This window comes from Salmo salar, chromosome 12 (genome assembly GCF_965601325.2).
Source record: "Salmo salar chromosome 12, fSalSal1, whole genome shotgun sequence".
Taxonomy (NCBI): Eukaryota; Metazoa; Chordata; class Actinopteri; order Salmoniformes; family Salmonidae; genus Salmo; species Salmo salar.
This window is the reverse complement of record NC_138302.1, coordinates 10731200-10753174: the sequence shown is the minus strand read 5'-3', so window position 1 is coordinate 10753174 and position 21975 is coordinate 10731200. Positions and strand designations below refer to the sequence as shown.

Genomic DNA, 21975 nt, shown 5'->3' with positions numbered 1-21975 from the left:
TGCCTTATATGAAGGACAACTATGGAGGAACTGGTGTCAGCAGGTGGCTAGGGAAAGGGGCCGCTGGAGGAACTGGTGTCAGCGGGTGGCTAGCGAGGGAAAGGGGCTAGTGGTGGCTGGAGGAACTGGTGTCAGCAGGTGGCTAGGGAAAGGGGCCGCTGGAGGAACTGGTGTCAGCGGGTGGCTAGGGAGGGAAAGGGGCTAGTGGTGGCTGGAGGAACTGGTGTCAGCGGGTGGCTAGGGAAAGGGGCGGCTGGAGGAACTGGTGTCAGCGGGTGGCTAGGGAGGGAAAGGGGCTAGTGGTGGCTGGAGGAACTGGTGTCAGCGGGTGGCTAGGGAGGGAAAGGGGCTAGTGGTGGCTGGAGGAACTGGTGTCAGCGGGTGGCTAGGGAGGGAAAGGGGCTAGTGGTGGCTGGAGGAACTGGTGTCAGCGGGTGGCTAGGGAAAGGGGCGGCTGGAGGAACTGGTGTCAGCGGGTGGCTAGGGAGGGAAAGGGGCTAGTGGTGGCTGGAGGAACTGGTGTCAGCGGGTGGCTAGGGAGGGAAAGGGGCTAGTGGTGGCTGGAGGAACTGGTGTCAGCGGGTGGCTAGGGACGGAAAGGGGCTAGTGGTGGCTGGAGGAACTGGTGTCAGCGGGTGGCTAGGGAGGGAAAGGGGCTAGTGGTGGCTGGAGGAACTGGTGTCAGCGGGTGGCTAGGGAGGGAAAGGGGCTGGGGCGGCTGGAGGAACTGGTGTCAGTGGGTAGCTCGGCAGGGAAAGGGGCTAGTGGTGGCTGGAGGAACTGGTGTCAGTGGGTAGCTCGGCAGGGAAAGGGGCTAGGGGTGGCTGGAGGAAATGGTGTCAGCAGGTGGCTAGTGAGGGAAAGAGGCTAGCGGCGGCTGGAGGAAATGGTGTCAGCAGGTGGCTAGGGACAGATTTGGGACCAGGCTGTCAACTCTCACCACTCCGTTACCACATGCAACTACAATCTAAAGTTGTAACTAGAAATGGGAGTGAGGTTTAAACTTACACCACTCGTCCGATGTACTCCCTGTGCTCCTCGGGGATGCTGCCGGGGCCTTTGTTTGAGTTGGGGGAGATGTAGGAGGGGTTTCCTGATCCGTTACTCTGACTCCGCCTCTCCTCATACTGCTCCCGCAGCTGCACTTCCTCTTCCTGGTTCAGGTACGGGATCCCTACGGCAACCACAAAAGGAGGCGGGGTTAGATGGCGGCGTTTTGGTTAGCTAGGTTAGCTTAAATCAATCACTTAGTCATCTTTATTGTCCCAGTTGGAATATCTAGAGCAACCAGAACAGGGGAGGAGTTAGCTAGAGTAGCTTCAATCAATAAAATCAATCGATCATCTTTATTGTCCAAGTTCGGATTTCTACGGCAACCAAACAGAATGCCACCTACCGTGACGGAACACTTTGTTGAAGTCAAAACCCTGACTGGCCAGGAAGTCTATGCTGGAACTCTGAAATAACAAACAATCATATTTAACGAAGCACCGCCAGGGGCAACATGGGTGCTTCTCTCCAGGAATGAAAGGGAAGCAAAAGGGCTGAAACGGAGAGTGACTACCTAAACCTGTCCAATAAGAAATGCTTGTACCACCCGGATTAAATAAAACAGACCATGGTTTTCTAACCTGGCAGATGAACTTGGTGTCTGGTGAGGTTCTGTTGAATGGCTTTGGGAATATATAAAAATTAAAAGTCTTTATGACGTAGCTGTGGGGACAAAAACACCGGGAGAGAAAGAACAGCAGGTCAGGTAGGTTAAACATTCCTATAGCCTGCATAGAGATCACATCATTCAATATAGCTGACTTAGACTTCTATTTAACACTAAATCAGCCTTCTATTTCATTCTGTGGCAGACTGGTCCCAGATCTGTATTTCAGACAACCCGTTAGTTGTGACAGTGTAACAACACAGCAGAGAAGAGTTGGCTAAATCACTAACTGATCTGGAGTCAGGTCAGGGGTCCTATGTGTCAAGCTTATCTAAGTAAGATGGCCGATATAGGATCAGGTCCATATGGAATCTCATTCAGAATGAGCTGAAAGGCTAAAAACTGACCCGAAATCAGCACTCCTACTCTGAGAAGCTTCATGTTACTCAAATGTCACTCAGTTCAAAAGCGACTGCGTGTGTGGCCCAGGACTATAACAATTGTGGTGGAGGAAGGAAGGTTAAACCTAAGAGAGAAAAAGTCCCACTCACTTGGACTCTGCCTGGTCATATGTGAACGTGCACAGTCCAAACTGAAACAGCAAGAAATCCATAGAATGCTGGATAAGAGAGAGAGGGGGGGGGGGGGGGGGGGTGGAGAGCCAGAGGAGTGGAGAGAGAGTCAAACGTGTACATTTAAAGCAGAACCGATAGCAGGTGGCCTTGTTGTGGCCCACGTGGGGCCATACATAGACTCCAGGAATCAAAAACACCCAAAAACCATGATCAAATTCAGCCATGAAGTAAAAAGTTAAGCGAGCTACCTCGCTATATTATTAGTTTTAGTTATATACAGTCAGAAGTTTACATACACTTAGGTTGGAGTCATTAAAACTCATTATTCAACCACTCCACAAATTTCTTGTTAATTAACAAACTATAGATTTAGCAAGTCAGTTAAGACATCTACTTTTTGCATGACACAAGTAATTTTGTTTACAGACAGATTTCACTTATAATTCACTGTATCACAATTTTAGTGGGTCAGAAGTAGAGGTCGAGCGATTAATCGGAATGGCCAATTAATTAGGGCCGATTTCAAGTTTTCATAACAAACCGTAATCGGTATTTTTGGACACAGATTTGCCGTTTAAAAAAAAAATAAAAATGTATACACCTTTATTTAACTAGGCAAGTCAGTTAAGAACACATTCTTATTTTCAATGACGGCCTAGGAATGGTGGGTTAACTGCCTTGTTCAGGGGCAGAACGACAGATTTTTACCTTGTCAGCTCCGGGATTCGTTTTTGCAACCTTCCCATTCCTAGTCCAACGCTCTAACCACCTGCCTTACTTTGCACTCCACGAGGAGCCTGCGTGGCAGGCTGACTACCTGTTACACGAGGGCAGCAAGAAGTCAAGGTAAGTTGCTAGCTAGCATTAAACTTATATTAAAAAAACAATCTTCACATAATCACTAGTTAACTACACATGGTTGATGATATTACTAGTTTACCTAACGTGTCCTGCGTTGCATATAATCGATGCGGTGCCTGTTAATTTATCATTGAATCACAGCCTACTTCGACAAACGGGTGATGATTTAACAAGCGCATTTGCGAAAAAGCCCCGTCATTGCACCAATGTACCTAACCATAAACATCAATGCCTTTCTTTAAAATCAATATACAAGTATATATTTCTAAACCTGCATATTTAGTTAATATTGCCTGCTAACATGAATTTCTTATTACTAGGGAAATTGTGTCACTTCTCTTGCGTTCCGTGCAAGCAGTCAGGGTATATGCAGCAGTTTGGGCCGCCTGGCTCGTTGCGAACTGTGTGAAGTCCATTTATTCCTAACAAAGGCCCTAATTAATTAGGACATAACATTGAAGGTTGTACAATGTAACAGCAATATTTACACTTAGGGATGCCATCCGTTAGATAAAATACGGAACGGTTCCGTATTTCACTGAAAGAATAAACGTTTTGTTTTCAAAATGATAGTTTCCGGATTCGACCATATTAATGACCAAAGGCTCGTATTTTGGTGTGTTATGTTATAATTAAGTCTATGATTTGATATTTGATAGAGCAGTCTGAGCGATGGTAGGCAGCAGCAGGCTCGTAAGCCTTCATTCAAACAGCACTTTCGTGCGTTTGCCAGCAGCTCGTCGCAATGGTTCAAGCATTGTGCTGTTTATGACTTCAAGCCTATCAACTCCCGAGATTAGGCTGGTGTAACCGATGTGAAATGGCTAGCTAGTTAGCGGGGTGCGCGCTAATAGCGTTTCAAACGTCACTCGCACTGAGACTTGGAGTAGTTGTTCCCCTTCCTCTGCATGGGTAACGCTGCTTCGAGGGTGGCTGTTGTCGATGTGTTCCTCGTTCGAGCCCAGGTAGGAGCGAGGAGAGGGACGGAAGCTATACGGTTACACTGGCAATACTAACGTGCCTATAAGAACATCCAACAGTCAAAAGGTATATGAAATACAAATCGTATAGCGAGAAATAGTCCTATAATTCCTACAATAACTACAACCTAAAACTTCTTAACTGGGAATATTGAAGACTCATGTTAAAAGGAACCACCAGCTTTCATATGTTCTCATGTTCTGAGCAAGGAACTTAAACGTTAGCTTTTTTACATGGCACATATTGCACTTTTACTTTCTTCTCCAACACTTTGTTTTTGCATTATTTAAACCAAATTGAACATGTTTCATTATTTATTTGAGGCCAAATTGATTTTATTGATGTATTATATTAAGTTAAAATCAGTGTTCATTCAGTATTGTTGTAATTGTCATTCTAACAAATAAATTCAAAAATAATAAAATGAATACAAGTAAAAAAATTATAATTAAATTAATAGAAATCGTCTTTTTTTGGTCCTCCAATAATCGGTATCGGCGTTGAAAAATCATAATCGGCCGACCTCTAGTCAGAAGTTTACGGTTAGGACATTTACTTTGTGCATGACACAAGTCATTTTTCCAAGAATTGTTTACAGAAAGATTATTTCACTTATCATTATAATTACAGTGGGTCAGAAGTTTACATACACTAAGTTGACTGTGCCTTTAAACAGCTTGGAGAATCCCAGAAAATGATGTCATGGCTTTAGAAGCTTCTGATAGGCTAATTGGCATCATTTGAGTCAATTGAAGGTGTACCTGTGGATGTATTTCAAGGCCTACATTCAAACTCAGTGCCTCTTTGCTTGACATCATGGGAAAAATCAAAAGAAATCAGCCAAGACTTCAGAAAAAAAAAAGTAGACTTCCACAAGTCTGGTTCATCCTTGGGAGCAATTACCAAATGCATGAAGGTACCACGTTCATCTGTACAAACAATAGAATGCCAGCATAAACCCCATGGGACCACGCAGCCGTCATAACGCTCAGGAAGGAGACGCATTCTGTCTCCTAGAGATGAATGTACTTTTGTGCGAAAAGTGCAAATCAATCCCAGAACAACAGCAAAGGACCTTGTTAAGATGCTGGAGGAAACAAGTACAAAAATCTATATCCACGGTAAAACGAGTCCTATATCGACATAACCTGAAAGGCCGCTCAGCAAGGAAGAAGCCACTGCTCCAAAACCGCCATAAAAAAGCCAGACTACGGTTTGCAACTGCACACGGGGACAAAGATAGTACTTTTTGGAGAAATGTCCTCTGGTCTGATGAAACTAAAATAGAACTGTTTGGCCATAATAACCATCGTTATGTTTGGAGGAAAAAGGGGGAGGCTTGCAAGCCGAAGAACACCATCCCAACAGTGAAGCACGGGGGTGGCAGCATCATGTTGTGGCGGTGCTTTGCTGCAGGAGGGACTGGTGCACTTCACAAAATAGATGGCATCATGAGGAAAGAAAACTATGTGGATATATTGAAGCAACATCTCAAGACATCAGTCAGGAAGTTAAAGCTTGGTCGCAAATGGGTCTTCCAAATGGACAATGACCCCAAGCATACTTCCAAAGTTGTGGCAAAATGGCTTAAGGACAACAAAGTTAAGGTATTGGAGTGGCTATCACAAAGCCCTGACCTCAACCCTATAGAAAATTTGTGGGCAGAACTGAAAAAGCATGTGCGAGCAAGGAGGACTACAAACCTGACTCAGTTACACCAGCTCTGTCAAGAGGAGTGGGTCAAAATTCACCCAACTTATTGTTGTTAGCTTGTGGAAGGCTACGTGAAACGTTTGACCCAAGTTAAACAATTTAAACACTATCAAATACTAATTGAGTGTACGTAAACTTCTGACCCACTGGGAATGTGATGAAAGAAATAAAAGCTGAAATAAATCACTACTATTATTCTGACATTTAACATTCTTAAAATAAAGTGGTGATCTTAACTGACCTAAGACAGGGACTTTTTACTAGGATTAAATGCCAGGAATTGTGAAAAAACTGAGTTGAGATATCTTTGGCTAAGGTGTATGTAAACTTCCGACTTCAACTGTACCTATTCACTCAGTACCTGACCGACAGTTATAACCAGAGTCATTTAGTGTTAGGCAATCTGTTAGTGTTTTGAATATCGTTGTAGTTCTAGACATTCCGTTACATAGCATTGTTAAATATTCCCCATGTTAAACTAACGGGGAACCAACATGGCTGCCATAAAATGTTGTAGTTACAAGTAAATGCAGCATAATGCAGAAACCGCATTGACCCCAACTCTAAAAACATGCCTCTCTTGACTTACCTTTTTTAACTTCATGTAGCGCTCCTCTGGCGTGTCCAACCCGTTAGTCAGTGCGCTGACGTTGGGCCCATCGCTAATACCTGAAACCGAAAAGTGTATTTCCTATTGTATTAACTAGAAAATTATAGCTGTCAGAGTTCAAAACCGACTGCGCGTGTGGCTTGTAGCAGCCACGGAAACTGGTTGGCCAGCGAGCTAACTAAGATATAACTATAAACGTTTGCCAGTTTAATAGCTAGCTAACAATGGCTTACCTGAAAATTCCCCATCGATTGCGAGAAAGTCTGCTTCCTCTATAGCGCTGTACACAGTGTTTAAACTGTCTTTGAAATCTGTAATACAAAAACAATCAGCCAACATGCGTTGGTGGTTTACTCAACACGCAAGCTAGCCATTAATGCTAGTTAGCGGGTTAGCATTCACAACCTCGCGGACATGAACGGAATCATGATTGTGCGGTGAGAAACGACAGCTAACGTTGTGTATCTAATAGCATAGGAATATAATCTTGGTGTATATTATCTATAAGGGTGCATAAAGAGATGAATTACTTGTTCGTGTCACCTCCATCCCTACAGAAAGACAAAAATACAATGTACCAAACCGCCGCTGTCACTCAAGAGGATTTTAATCTTTTCCAACACTTCCGGCGTAGTGACGTTTTTCACACGGCGTCAATCAAAATATGTCTACGACAAAATAAAAGCCGTATGATGCACGAATCACGATTACGCGCTTTCTAGCTCGAATGTACAGTTTGGATTTATTAGTCGTGCGGTGAGCATAAATGAACACGTTATAACGAGTGTCCCCCCCCATTTTGAATAGCAATTTTAATTTGTCTTTTCACGCCATCAACAGTCACCCAATGCAAAAGCACAAAACTCTGCCATGAAAGACGGACTGAAATGAAGATCCCCATTTTTTAGATAGGTGACAAATAATGGTAGTATAGCAATCTTATCGGGATTAATGTGTGTTTATGTAAAAATTACACATATGCCTATTGTTATCTAACTTAAGATAGAATTACACCTTTATTGTCATTATTGATCAATTAACAAATAATTACAAATCTAAGAATTTCTTAAATTTCTGTCCTCACAAAATGTTGATGTAACACTACATACATGGACTTTACCTGTGACGCTTGAACCCTTGGTTATACTAGGACCCTAGGTTATGCTAGGACCCTTGGTTATGCTAGGACCCTTGGTTATGCTAGGGCCCTTGGTTATGCTAGGACCCTTGGTTATACTAGGACCCTTGGTTATGCATAATCCTTCTTACTCATAAAGATATACTCCAACAACACTTTGCTGTCACCATTTTTATTAACTCTAGTTGGTGTTCAGCAATAAATTGAAAACATTCCTTGAAATGGACAACATACACTACATGACCAAAATTATGTGGACACATGCTCGTTGAACATCTCATTCCAAAATGTTGGGCATCAATATGGAGTTGATTTTTACGTGCTGCGTGTTTCAGCACTCGCCGGTCCTGTTCTGTGAACTTGTTGTGGTCCTACCACTTCGCGGCTGAGACGTCATTGCTCCGGGATGTTTCCACTTCACAATAACAGCACTTACAGTTGACCGGGGGAGCTCTAGCAAGGCAGAAGTTTGATGAACTGACTTGTTAGAAAAGTGGAATCCTATGACGATGCTGCGTTGAAAGTCACTGAGCTCTTCAGTTAGGCCATTTTACTACCAATGTTTGTCTATGGAGAATGCATGGCTGTGTGCTCAATTGTATAAACCTGTCAGCAACGGGTGTGGCTGAAATAGCCAAATCCACAAATTTGAAAGGGTGTTCACATACACTACATATACAAAAGTATCTAAACATCAACAGTAAATACAAAAACTACCGGGCTAAAATGTGAACTCAACTTGAACAGGGAGCCGAGCAGCATTATTTCAGTTTGAGACAAATTTACAAAATATAATTATATTCCAAGTTATACATACAGGATACAACAGCATGGCACTTTGAATTTATTATGAACTAGTCATGGTGGTAAGACTGCTGACAAGTCTTTTAAAACCAGAGATCAAGACACATGGACCCAATGGGCCCAATCCTAAATGCCCCCTAGACCCTATGCACTTGTGGAGATCGGAGAGGTTTTGTCAAGTGTAAGCAATATGGTAATAGCTCTACCACACAACGATAGGCTAGGTGGAAGTAATACCATATTGCTTACAACCAATTAGATTATCTTACATCTCCACAAGTGCATAGGGTCTAGATGTCAATTTGGGATTGGGCCCTTCTCCAATGGTCCAATGATAGAAAGTCAGCTGTATAGAGTTCTTCATTCAGCCGTTTGTCTTTGGTAAACTCAGTCATCTTGTCCCTAGATCTGCCAACATGGAGGGGTTGTCAAGGTGACGGTATTACCACCAGATCGGCAGTCACAAGCCATGACGGCAGTCAAATTCCACGACGGTAATTAGGCTTCTCTGATGCTACTGCTGGTCATTAGTAGCCTACCAAACTAACTGCCTGGTACTCAGCACTGTATTGTCCCTTTAAATCACTCTGACATCAATGCAAATGTAATGTCAAATCTAATCAAAACACTTCAGAGTCCATAAGCTCATGTTGGTCAACATTTCTATAGGTTATGTAATTGAGTGAGAAAACCGTTTTGATGGACTATTAAAAAGAGGAGGATCCCATCAGCTTTCTATAGGCTAGGCCTATTATATTTATAAACTTTCCTAATATTAAGCACTTCTCTTTACAACAGGAGTATAGCCTACCTGGCTGGCATGAAAATGGACCACAGGAAAAGCATTTAGCTATTTAAGTGCATAGTTGACACATTTTTCCCCATACACCCCTGATTCGATTCAGGTGCATGATAATAGTCCATTCTAAATCAAAACTAATTTCACACATATATTATTTAGTATATGTAAAGACAACATTATATTAAGAATAGTCTGATGGGTGACAATATTAGCCTATCACTTGTGGATTATGTATTATCACTTGTGAATGATGCCCAGCTTGTGCAGTAAGGTAAGGAATAACTCGTGTTTTTTTGCGACTTTTTCAAATCATAGTCACACACCGTATGTAGCCCAGCACATAGGCCTATATGTTTTTATCACAACTAAAGTCACCAAATAACTCCTTACAATGAAGCACAGGAAGCGCAGGTAGCCTAGTGGTTAGAGCGTTGGGCCAGTAACCGTAAGGTTGCAAGATCAAATCCCCGAGCTGACAAGGTAAAAATCTGTCATTCTGCCCCTGAACAAGACAGTTAACCCACTGTTCCTAGGCCGTCATTGAAAATAAAAATGTGTTCTTAACTGACTTGCCTAGTTAAATAAAAAATAAAATAATCACCATTAATCCGCTTTATAACCGGTGTAGAGCCTAACTGGCATACATAAGCTGTGCGTGAGTTTCAAGTTTGGGGAAGATCATTTTCACCATAAATACACCTTTATAATAAACCATTAAATGCACAAATCGCATTTGCCCTCACTTTCAGGAACAGTGTTTTACTGCTAATTGATTGCATTTTGGGACATTCGCACTAATAGCCAACCACCATGTGCGCATTGATACAGTTCTAATATGAAGAAATAGACTAATAGGAATAGCCTAATAGTTTATCAACAGTTTAAGCTAAACGTTCTATCTGTTGCACCAGCCTCATTGCTTTAAAAAAAAATGTTTGGATGTGAGTTGCTGTATTCATTTGGGATCTATCGCATCCCACAAACTGTCCTAGAGTATGTTTGGCATATTTATTTCTTGCACAGAAGAAGAACAGTTGACCAATAGCATAGGTCAACTTTTGCACTATGGGGGGGATAGTACATTGGCATAAGCTAGTGCTGTTGGTGTTGGTTAGACCGACTCATCTGATTGGCTGACGAAAAGTAAGATGTGGACAGTTCTAACATTATCAATATGCGCCTCGGAATTGGACGCGCGCAGTTACGCCCCCGATGCGTCTGTCTTCATTCACTTTTAGCCTACTTCTTAGCTGAAATGACTTTGAGATGGACCCGATAACGTGACGGGCATTGACTACATCTGAAGGAGCCATGTGAGTGAGAGAAATTATTATTATTATAACACTCACATTGGCCGCAAAAGGCACAGATTTTTTTATGGGGCATTACAGCCACACAAGGGGGATGCTACCGGGAAATTCGAGGCCTGGTGAGAATATTGTCAAGTGCTTGTCAAATTGTGAATGAGAGACTGATGAAGTGTGTTCAGCTTGCGACTTTTTTTCAAATCATCAGAGTCCCATCATGCACCCTTATAATATTTTAAGAATAAGAACATATCTCAACGTTCGTATCACAACAAAAGTCGAATAAATAACTCTGAACGAAGCATATAGGAGGACCAGTTTCTTTGTTAACCGCTCAACACAGAATTGTGTGCACTTCCTTTGAAATCGTTTGGGGAAAATATCCTTTCTATTTTATTAAGCTATGTTCAATTGTGATATATTAAATTCAATGTTTATACTTTTGTTAATTTTTTTTATTTATTTAACTAGGCAAGTCAGTTAAGAACAAATTCTTATTTACAATGACGGCCTATCCCAGCCAAACCCTAACCCGGACTACGCTGGGCCAATTGTGCGCCGCCCTATGGGACTCCCAATCAAGGCCAGTTGTGATACAGCCTGGAATCGAACCAGGGTCTGTAGTGACGCCTGTAGCACTGAGATGCAGTGCCTTAGACCGCTGCACCACTAGGGAGCCCAAAGGTCTGCATCCATGGGAGGGGTGCATCACTTGAGTGGGTTGAGTCACTGACGTGGTCTTCCTGTCTGGGTTGGCGCCCCCCCTTGGGTTGTGCCATGGCGGAGATCGTTGTGGGCTATACTCGGCCTTGTCTTAGGATGGTAAGTTGGTGGTTGGAGACATCCCTCTAGTGGTGTAGGGGCTGTGCTTTGGCAAAGTGGGTGGGGTTATATCCTGCCTGTTTGGCCCTGTCTGGGGGTATCATCGGATGGGGCCACAGTGTCTTCTGATCCCTCCTGTCTCAGCCTCCAGTATTTATGCTGCAGTAGTTTATGTGTCGGGGGGCTAGGGTCAGTCTGTTACATCTGGAGTATTTCTCTTGTCTTATCCGGTGTCCTGTGTGAATTTAAATATGCTCTCTCTAATTCTCTCTTTCTGTCTTTCTCTCGGAGGACCTGAGCCCTAGGACCATGCCTCAGGACTACCTGGTATGATGACTCCTTGCTGTCCCCAGTCCACCCGGCCGTGCTGCTGCTCCAGTTTCAACTGTTCTGCCTGCGGCTATGGAACCCTGACCTGTTCACCGGACGTGCTTGTTGCACCCTCGACAACTACTATGATTATTATTATTTGACCATGCTGGTCATTTATGAACATTAACATCTTGACCATGTTCTGTTATAATATCCACCCTGCACAGCCAGAAGAGGACTGGCCACCCCTCATAGCCTGGTTCCTCTCTAGGTTTCTTCCTAGGTTTTTGGCCTTTCTAGGGAGTTTTTCCTAGGGAGTTTTTCCTAGCCACCGTGCTTCTTTCACATGCATTGCTTGCTGTTTGGGGTTTTAGGCTGGGTTTCTGTACAGCACTCTGAGATATCAGCTGATGTACGAAGGGCTATATAAATACATTTGATTTGATTTGATCAGTGGCTTGTAGGTTAAATGTGGAAGCCAGGAGATTCTAAACATGTTTATGATAATTAAACGGTCAAAATGAGACCGGCAGTTATTTACTTGGCAGTTATTTGCTTGACAATCACCTGCTGACAAAATGTCATGACCGCCACAGCCCTAGTGAGGGCCGAGCAAGGGCACGTGGTAGGTAGGGGTTTGGGAAGTCCTGAATCCCAAATGGCACCCCATTGGGCAGGGGTCAAAAGTAGTGCACTATATAGGGCATAAGGTGATATTTGGGACAGGCTGAGTCTAGGGCAGTGTTCCAATACTTTAGAAATGCTTCCTTCTGTACATAGCCTGTAGTCTTGTGGTAACACAGCTGGATGCTCTATGTATGCCTCAGCCTCCCCACTGGAGACCAAAGTTCAATCCCTGCATCTACTCTTCACTGTCTTCCCTGCTCATCTGTCTCCCCCTCTACTTCTAACCTGTCTCCATTAAAAACAATTACAACATCAAATATACCACCCCTAAAAATCACATCCTTCCCATCTTGTTTCCTTGAAGTAGTAAACACATCTATAAGGGATTGGACAGGTGTAAACCAAGTTACAATGGAGTCTGATGTGGGTAGGGATAAGGGACATGCCGATTGTGTGGTGGGTAGGGATAAGGGACATGCTGATTGTGTGGTGGGTGAGCTCTTTTCATGTGTCTCTTTAATAACTCCAAGCCTTCCCACAACGAAGGGCACCTCCCGCTTCGTTCCATTCTTCTTCGCGGTCTGCAGAGTCATCATCGGATTGGATGGGACTCATGGGCTCCGCCTTCAGTCCGATGCTAGGCAACCAATCCCTGTCCTCAACGTTGCAGTCTACATCATCAGCATGAGCCTGGCTGGGACTCACGGGTGCACCGCAAGCATCCTCCTCTTTCAGCTGGAGTGACCAAGATGTTCCCTGCTCCTCCAATTTAATTGAATCCACATTCATTTCCTCCCTACTTCCTGTAGGGTCAGTCCTCTGTGTGTTGAGCCTCTTAACAACCATCTCTTCTCCTGGGTGAGTTTTTCTCGTGTCTCTTTAAGTTTCCAGAATCACTCCAAGCCCTCCCACAACGAGGGCAGACGAACGGTTTCTCCCCCGTATGAGTTCTCAGGTGTCTCTTCAGACAGCCGGCCTTTTTGAATCCCTTACCTCATTTAGTGCACAAGTGTGGTTTGAGAAAAACACTTTCTGACTGGGAAGTAGTCACATCACTCTCCCTCTGGTCTGGTGTGTGCCTCTCTAGATCAGATTTCGCCTCCAGTCTGTTGCTAGGCAACCTAGTTCGTCCCTCGTCACAGTCTTCAGAATAATCATCGGCTCGGTTGGGACTCATTGGTGCACCGCTAGCATCCACCAGTATCCTTCTGATGTCCTCTTTCAGCTGGAGTGACCGAGACATTCCCTGCTCCTCCAATTTAATTGAATCCACATTAATTTCCTCCCTACTTCCTGTAGGGTCACTCCTCTGAGTGTCAAGCCTCTTAACCATCTCTTCTCCTGGGTGAGTTTTTCTCATGTGTCTCTTTAAGTTTCCAGAATCACTCCAAGCCCTCCCACAACGAGTGCAAACGAACGGTTTCTCCCCCGTATGAGTTCTCAGGTGTCTCTTCAGACAGCCGGCCTGATGGAATCCCTTTCCACATTCAGAGCACACGTGTGGGTTCTTCAGAGGATCACTTGGCGGGTGTCGTGTTTTTATGTGTGATTCCAGTCTTTCTGCAGTTATGAAACTCTTCTTACATTGACCACAACGGTGAGGGTGTTCTGTGTGAAAAACTAGCCGGTGATGTTTTAGGCTTGATTTTACAATGAATTGTTTCCCACAATCCGAGCAATGGTGAGGTTTCACTGTGTGTTGTTTAACAGTATGCCTTCTCATGTGTCTCTTTAAGTTTCCATAATCACTCCAAGCCTTCCCACAACGAGGGCAGATGTACGGTTTCTCCCCCGTATGAGTTCTCTGGTGTGTCTTAAGACTGCCGGCCTGTGTGAATCTCTTTCCGCATTCAGAGCACATGTATGGTTTCTCTCCAGACAGATAAAGTAAGTGTCTTTTCAGATTGGTTGCTGTGGTAAAATTCTTCCCACAGTGATCACAGATATGGGAGCGAGGCCTGTTTCCTGAGAGGGTTTTGTGTTTTTCAGCATTAGATGAACTGTGGGATTTCTCTCCTGTCATTGTTGCCTTGTGTATTTTAAGGCCACTCTGCCCAGGTGTCTTCCTGCAGTCGACAAGCCGCACAGACACCCCCTTCAGACTGCACAATAAGGTGCTACCGGGAGAGGCACGACCCGGGGACTCTGGGAGGGTGGAGGAGAGCCAGAGAGGCTTGTCCTGGAAATCAGAAAAATAGACATGAAATCAAAAATCAGGGTGCAGGGATTTTTCTGCCATTGAAGTCCTGGAAAAACACTTTCAGGGTAAAGGACTAAAACCAGATAGAAGGTATGTAGAAAAGATAACAGACCGATACATCTATCAATAATATAATCTGAGAACTAACAATCATCAAAATAAAAACTAGACAGTCAGGGAGAATAAACAATGCCAAAAACAATTAATTTAGCAGAATTTATTTAGATGTTTTTGTTTGAGCAGAATAACACAGCATTAACCATGGCAAAATGCATAGAGTTCAAGGAAATTAGCTTCAAACTGCAAAATCTTCTCTCAGGTTCATGGCAGAATACGTAGAAACGCAAAATAATGTTGCTTTAAAAATGTGTTTAAAAATCTCTCTCAGCTCCATGGAGAAATTTGTAGAGTTGCAGAAAATTGGCTTAAAAATGCTAAGAATTCTGTACATCGCCAAGATGGGGGCCTCTAAAATGATGTCCAAAATTCAACTGAGCCAATGGGCCGACCCCGCCCATTGATACGCCCCCATGCCACGCCCACCCCCTAAGCCCATTTTTGATCCAGAAAAACCCTTAGTGTGGGAAACGCTCTCCTACCTGTCAAGGAATTTTGAAGTCTCAAGAGTCTTTCCTCGATTACTCTCATCCTCAATTACTCTGCCTCCTTCTCAAAATGCATTGGAGGACGAAGTCCAAGAGGTGGAGCCTCAGTTATTCTCCTCCCAATGCATTTATAAAAAGGAGGTTGGGAATCAAGGAAAAACTGTTGAGAAACAAAATACATAATGACTGGAAAGTACTCACGCAACTGTGGCTCTATTGAGCTGACTCCGCCTCCAGTCCATTGCTAGGCAACCTAGCGCCTCCCGCTTCGTTCCATTCTCCTTCGCGGTCTGCAGCATCATCGTCGGATTGGATGGGACTCATGGGCTCCGCCTTCAGTCCAATGCTAGGCAACCAATCCCTGTCCTCAACGTTGCAGTCTACATCATCAGCATGAGCCTGGCTGGGACTCACGGGTGCACCGCAAGCATCCTCCTCTTTCAGCTGGAGTGACCAAGATGTTCCCTGCTCCTCCAATTTAATTGAATCCACATTCATTTCCTCCCTATTTCCTGTAGGGTCAGTCCTCTGTGTGTTGAGCCTCTTAACAACCATCTCTTCTCCTGGGAGAGTTTTTCTCATGTGTCTCTTTAAGTTTCCAGAATCACTCCAAGCCCTCCCACAACGAGGGCAGACGAACGGTTTCTCCCCCGTATGAGTTCTCAGGTGTCTCTTCAGACAGCCGGCCTGATGGAATCCCTTTCCACATTTAGTGCACAAGTGTGGTTTGAGAAAAACACTTTCTGACTGGGAAGTAGTCACACCACTCTCCCTCTGCTCTGCTGTGTGCCTCTCTAGATCAGATTTTGCCTCTAGTCTGTTGCTAGGCAACCTAGCTCCTCCCTCTTCATTCCATTCTTCGTCACAGTGTACATCGTCGGATTGGCTGGGCCTCATGAGTGCACTGCTACCCTCCTGTATCCTCCTGATGTCGTCTTTCAGTTGGACTAACCAAGACATTCCCTGCTCCTCTGATATCATTGACTCCGTATTGTCCCACATTTCCTCCATGACTTTACGCCGTAATAAGCGATGATTCATCCCTTTAACTTCAGAGCCATCTATTCCACAACGTTCACACATGTAACGTAAATTGTCCTCAGTTAAATTCCATAAACTCTTTTCAATTTCATCCATCAACGTTTCCTTCTCTGAACTCATTTTGTCTCAGCAGAGGTAGAATGTTTCTTGGTTTAAAAAAACCTATAACAACTGGTCATTGAACGGAGCTGTCACTAATGTGAGGTGTCTCTCTCCTTTGTATTCACAGGACTCCTATATCTCCCTTCACACTGGGAGCTTTATTTTTATTTAACCTTTATTTAACCAGGCAAGTCAGTTAAGAACAAATTCTTATTTATAATGACGGCCTACACCGGTCAAACCTGGACGACGCTGGGCCAATTGTGCGCCACCCTATGGGAGTCCCAATCACGGCCAGTTGTGATACAGCCTGGAATAGAACCAGGGTGTCTGTAGCGACGACCTCTAGCACTGAGATGCAGCGTCTTAGACCGCTGCACCACACGGGAAGCTTCAAGAGGTGCTGTTTTGCCAGTCTCTGGCCAAGACACAAGTTATTCCAGGGTGAGCGTTATCTCAGAACACCAGATCTTTCTTCCTGTCACCAGAACAGTGGAATCTCTTTGTGAGGTCACCTGTGTAAAAATAGGCAGACGTGGTGTAAAGGGCAAGTCGGACGGGATCCGTTTTTACCAAACTGCCCCCTGTAATTTATTTGTATTTTTCCTCATTCAAACTTGACCGTTATGATGGAAGCCTGGAGGCTGTTCTAGGCGTGCAGATATTTCAACTTGTCTATGGGATAGCCTAATATAATATTGACTTGCTTTAAGATCGGAGAAAATCTAAATAATATCAATAAGAACCATGAACTGTATGCAGACATCTATTTAAAACTGTTGTATTTGGCCATGTATCAATTCATTGGCACAATATCATGCGCTTAATCTTTTAAAAAGAGAAATAGGTGCTAGGAAAGTTTATATATGACAAAAAAAATAGAACTTATCTGTAGGCTCTGTACATAGCTAGCACTGCACAGCCTTGTTCCCATGTTCTTACCCAAACTGCAAGCAGCACCTGTTAAACGCTGTAATACCCTTCAAAACACAGTGATGTCGATTCGCTCAGGATAAGTACTATCAGAGCATCTTGGAGTTTGCCAAAAAAATAAATGTAGGTTTTTCCGCTAGAATTATTATTCTCCCTCCATGTGAAAAATGACTGGACATGGCAGATTCGCACAGGACAAAAATTCGGTTAGTTGAGTTTTGTGCTCGAGCGCATAATTACTTTACCTGATCTCCCCCAGTAAAACGAATCCCGTCCTAATACGGTCAAATATGTAGTGACATTCTATTTCTGTCAAGTCCATCAAATGTTTAAATGTTCTATATTTTACCGTCACTATTTCATGTTTACTTAATATAACAATATAATAGAACAATATGAGTTATCTTTAATACCATTTAAATTGAAAGGTTTCCACAATAAGGACTTTTATTTTGAAGGTTACAATTTGGAATTTTGGAAGCTAGCTTAATAACGTAACAGGAACATTAGGTACAACAGCTCATTAATTATATGTAGAGTCCCCTGCCTGTTCTTACCATACAGAAAACAATTGTCATTTTATTCCTGTATCGTCTATGTTTGAGCAGAGATTCAAATGAGTTAGCAGGCGCTATTGAGCAGCTAGCTACCCAACTAAAAAAGTAGCATTCTGAAGAGCAGGTGCAAAACAGTAACTAAGTTATGCAACCCTAACGACTAGGTAACTACATCGTTTGAACAACCCCGATACCTAATGCTTTACTGACCAGCTATATTCCAAAATTGTCCCATTCTTGCTTCAATCAAAGAAGAAAAGCGTCCACCATCTTTGGTATTGCCACCGTTGTGAAGCGAGGAAGAATAACCAGAGATACCTTTATGGAGATGAGAAACTCCAGTGTAATTGTGTTAACTACCATTGTGTACGTTGCCCGTGCTTCGTCAATGGGCCGCGTGGTGCATTCTGGGGGATTATTGGACAACGCACTCACTCCTTCTGGCTCCAGCTCAAAAACCCAACATTAGCATGAATTACGTGAACAAGAAGTTCAACATTCAACATTTTTATCGGGGTGTGAGATAATTCACTTGTTCGCTGTAATATCGTATAGCTTAAAATCCATGACATTACGTACTATTGAGGAAAATAGGCAGGTGTCTCGTCCCCTGACTTTTAAGAAGGAATTGCGTGCCGATTCGTTTTTACAACCACGTGACGCAGCATGACAGCGTGAGCACATTGGTCGACGTTCATGGCAGAGGTCAAAAAAAGTACCCAGTTGTCATACTTCAGTTAAAGTTCAAATACCTGAATAGAAAAGTAGAAGTCACCCAACCAAAATAAAATACTACTTGAATAAAAGTCTAAAAGTATTTGGTTTTATATATACTTAAGTATAAAAAGTAAAAGTATAAATCATTTCAAATTCATTATATTAAGCAAACCAGAGAGCACAATTTTCTTGTTTTTAAAATGTATGGATAGCCAGGGGCACACTCCAACACTCAGACATAATTTACAAAAGATGCATTTGTGTTTAGTGAGTCTGCCAGATCAGAGGCAGAAGGGATGACCAGGGACTTTCTCTTGATAAGTGCATACATTGGGCAATTTTCCTGAACTGCTAAGCATTCAAAATGTAATTGGGTGTCAGGGAAAATGTATGGAGTAAAAAGTACATGATTTTCTTTAGGAATGTAGTGGAGTGAAAATGCAAGTTGTCAAAAATATAAATAGTAATGTAAAGTACAGATACCCCAAAAAACGACTTAAGTACTTTACACCACTGCATATTGGTCGACATTTATTTCCAGCTGAGATTCCTATGTCCTCATTCTCTAATAGCTCTGGAATAACTAAGCACTTCCATGTCACGAGTTTTGGAATCTTTCAGAATAAGAGTCATGTCCTGTATACTTTGTAAATTAATAATTTGGCCGAAAATAAATGGAAAATGCGAACAATTGTTGATATTTAAATGGTCAACAATGTTTTTTTTCTGTGTGTACTCTTATCATTTATTGGACTGTACATAACTGCCTGTACGTTATGTCGCAGTAAAAGGGGATCCATTCTACCCAGGAGCACTTCTACCAAATCCACAGAGTTTACACCCCGAGGAGCGTTGCTGCTCATTTCGCGGCTCTTAAAGTAGTTGCAGTGAGCGGGTAAAATCACTGGGGCCAGTAAAAAAGTCATATTACAACCTATGTTGTGATAATTGCGTTGATTGCTCTATAACCCATTCATTCATACTCCACCGGGATATACAATAAGGCCGAGATGACAAAAAGACAACAGTCACACAGTGGCGAAATATACTGAACAAAAATATAAAAGCAACATGCAACAATTTCAAATATTTTACAGAGTTACAGTTCATATAAGAAAATCAATCAACTGAGAAACACGGTGGTCCCGTGTGGCTCAGTTGGTAGAGCATGGTGTTTGCAATGCCAGGGTTGTGGGTTCGATTCCCACAGGGGACCACTACGGAGAAAAAAATGAAAAATGAAATGTATGCATTCACTACTGTAAGTCCCTTTGGATAAGAGTGTTAGCTAAAATGTCATGTAAATGAAATAAATTCATTAGGACCTAATCTGGATTTCTCATGACTGGGCATGGGTGCAGTCATGGGTGGGCCTGGGAGTGTGTATGCCCACCCACTGGGGATCCAGGCCCCCCCTGGGCAGCCAGGCACAGCCAATCAATGAGTTTTTCCCCACAAAAGGGCTTCATTACAGACAGAAATACTCCTCAGTTTCATCAGCTGTCTGGGTGGCTGGTCTCAGATAATCCAGCAGGTGAAGAAGCTGGATGTGAAGGTCCTGGGCTGGCTTGGTTTGACTGGTCTGTGGTTTTGAGGCTGGTTGGACATCACAGGAGGTTGGTGGCACCTGAATTGGGGAGAACGGGCTCGTGGTAATGGCTGAAGCCGTTCCGGACATTATTATGAGCCGTTCTCCCCTCATCAATCTCCTGTGTTTGACATACTGCCAAATTCTCTATAACAACATTGGCTGAACACCTTCTTCGCTCACTTTGAGGATAATACAGTGCCACCGACCCGGCACGCTATCAAGGACTGTGGGTTCTCCTTCTCCGTGGCCGACGTGTGTAAGACATTTAAGCATGTTAACCCTCGCAAGGCTGCCAGCCCAGATGGTATCCCTAGCCGCGTCCTCAGAGCATGCGCAGACCAGCTGGCTGGTGTGTTCACAGATATATTCGATCTCTCCCTATCCCAGTCTGTTGTCCCCACATGCTTCAAGATGGCCACCATTGTCCCTGTACCTAAGAAAGCAAAGGTAATTGAACTGAATGACTATCGCCCATTAGTACTCACCTCTGTCATCATGAAGTGCTTTGAGAGACTAGTCAAGGATTATATCACCTCCACCCTACCTGCCACCCTAGACCCACTTCAATTTGCTTACCAACCCAATAGATCCACAGACTGACTATGCAATCGCCACCGCACTGCACACTGCCCTGTCCCATCTGGACTAGAGGCATACCTATGTAAGAATGCTGTTCATTGACTATAGCTCAGCATTCAACACCATAGTACCCTCCAAGCTCATCATCAAGCTCAAGGCCCTGGGTCTGAACCCCGCCCTGTGCAACTGGGTCCTGGACTTCCTGACGGGTTGCCCCGAGGTGGTGAAGGTAGGAAACAACATCTCCACTTTGCTGATCCTCAACACTGGGGCCCCATAAGGTTGTGTGCTCAGCCCCCTACTGTACTCCCTGTTCACCCATGACTGCGTGACCAAGCACGCCTCCAACTCAATCATCAAGTTTGCAGACGGCACAACAGCAGTAGGCTTGATAACCAACAACAATGAGACAGCCTTTCAGGGAGGAGGTGAGGGCTCTGGGAGTATGATGCCAGGAAAATAACCTCTCACTCAACATCAACAAAACTAAGGAGATGATCATGGACTTCAGGAAACAGCAGAGGGAGCACCCCCCCATCCACATTGATGGGACAGTAGTGGAGAAGGTGTAAAGCTTCAAGTTCCTCGGCCTCCACATCACGGACAAACTGAAGTGGTCCACCCACACAGACAGCGTGGTGAAGAAGGCGCAACAGCGCCGTTCAACCTCAGGAGGCTAAAGAAATTTGGCTTAACACCGAAAACCCTCACAAACTTTTACAGATGCACAATTGAGAGAATACTGTCGGGCTGTATCACCGCCTGGTACAGCAACTGCATCGCCCACAACCGCAAAGCTCTCCAGAGGGTGGTGCGGTCTGCCCAATGCATCACCGGTGACAAACTACCTGCCCTCCAGGACATCTTACGCAACCCTGCACATTAGAGGCTGCTGCCCTATATACACAGACTTGGAATCTCTGGCCACTTTAATAATGGAACACTAGTCACTTTAATAATGTTTAAATAATGCTTTACTCATCTCATATGTATATACTGTATTATATTCTACTGTATTTTAGTCTATGCCACTCCGACATTGCTCGATCAAATATTTATATATTTCTTAATTCCATTCTTCTACTTTTAGATGTGTTTGTATTGTTGTGAATTGCTAGATATTACTGTACTGTTGGAGCTAGGAACACAAGTATTTTGCTACACCCGCAATAACGTTGCTAAATATGTGTATGTGACCAATAAAATTTGATTTGAAAACTGTTATCCGAAAAGATAGAATTTGTAGATAATTGGCCCTCTTTCTGGGACTCACCCACAAACAGGACCAAGCCTGGCCTGCTGAGGAGTGACAGACTCCATCCTAGCTGGAGGGGTGCTCTCATCTTATCAATGAACATAGACAGGACTCTAACTCCTCTAGCTCCACACTGAGATAGGGTGCAGGCCAGGCAGCAGGCTGTTAGCCAGCCTGCCAGCTTAG

General features: G+C 43.7%; 1 protein-coding gene and 1 long non-coding RNA gene across 3 annotated transcripts in view; both read right to left on the bottom strand.

Moving 5' to 3' along the window:
- The window catches only part of LOC106564122 (poly(A)-specific ribonuclease PARN), a 28373-nt gene extending 21348 nt beyond the window's left edge, over positions 1 to 7025 (bottom strand). For both annotated transcript variants that reach the window (XM_045690655.2, XM_045690656.2), the window contains exons 1-7: positions 6928 to 7025; positions 6631 to 6708; positions 6377 to 6456; positions 2209 to 2276; positions 1632 to 1713; positions 1397 to 1457; positions 1009 to 1174 (exon numbers count right to left, since the gene is read on the bottom strand). In XM_045690655.2, the coding sequence (XP_045546611.1) occupies positions 1009 to 1174; positions 1397 to 1457; positions 1632 to 1713; positions 2209 to 2276; positions 6377 to 6456; positions 6631 to 6708; positions 6928 to 6946 (554 nt within the window). In that variant the 5' untranslated portion in view covers positions 6947 to 7025. The remainder of the gene's footprint in view (positions 1 to 1008; positions 1175 to 1396; positions 1458 to 1631; positions 1714 to 2208; positions 2277 to 6376; positions 6457 to 6630; positions 6709 to 6927) is intronic.
- Positions 7026 to 7691: 666 nt separating this feature from the next.
- LOC106564121 (uncharacterized) lies at positions 7692 to 18274 on the bottom strand. The gene is made up of 2 exons (XR_014379593.1): positions 17858 to 18274; positions 7692 to 14388 (listed from the first exon to the last, which is right to left on the bottom strand). It is a non-coding gene; the product is annotated as an uncharacterized LOC106564121 (long non-coding RNA).
- Between the last annotated feature and the right edge of the window lie 3701 nt (positions 18275 to 21975).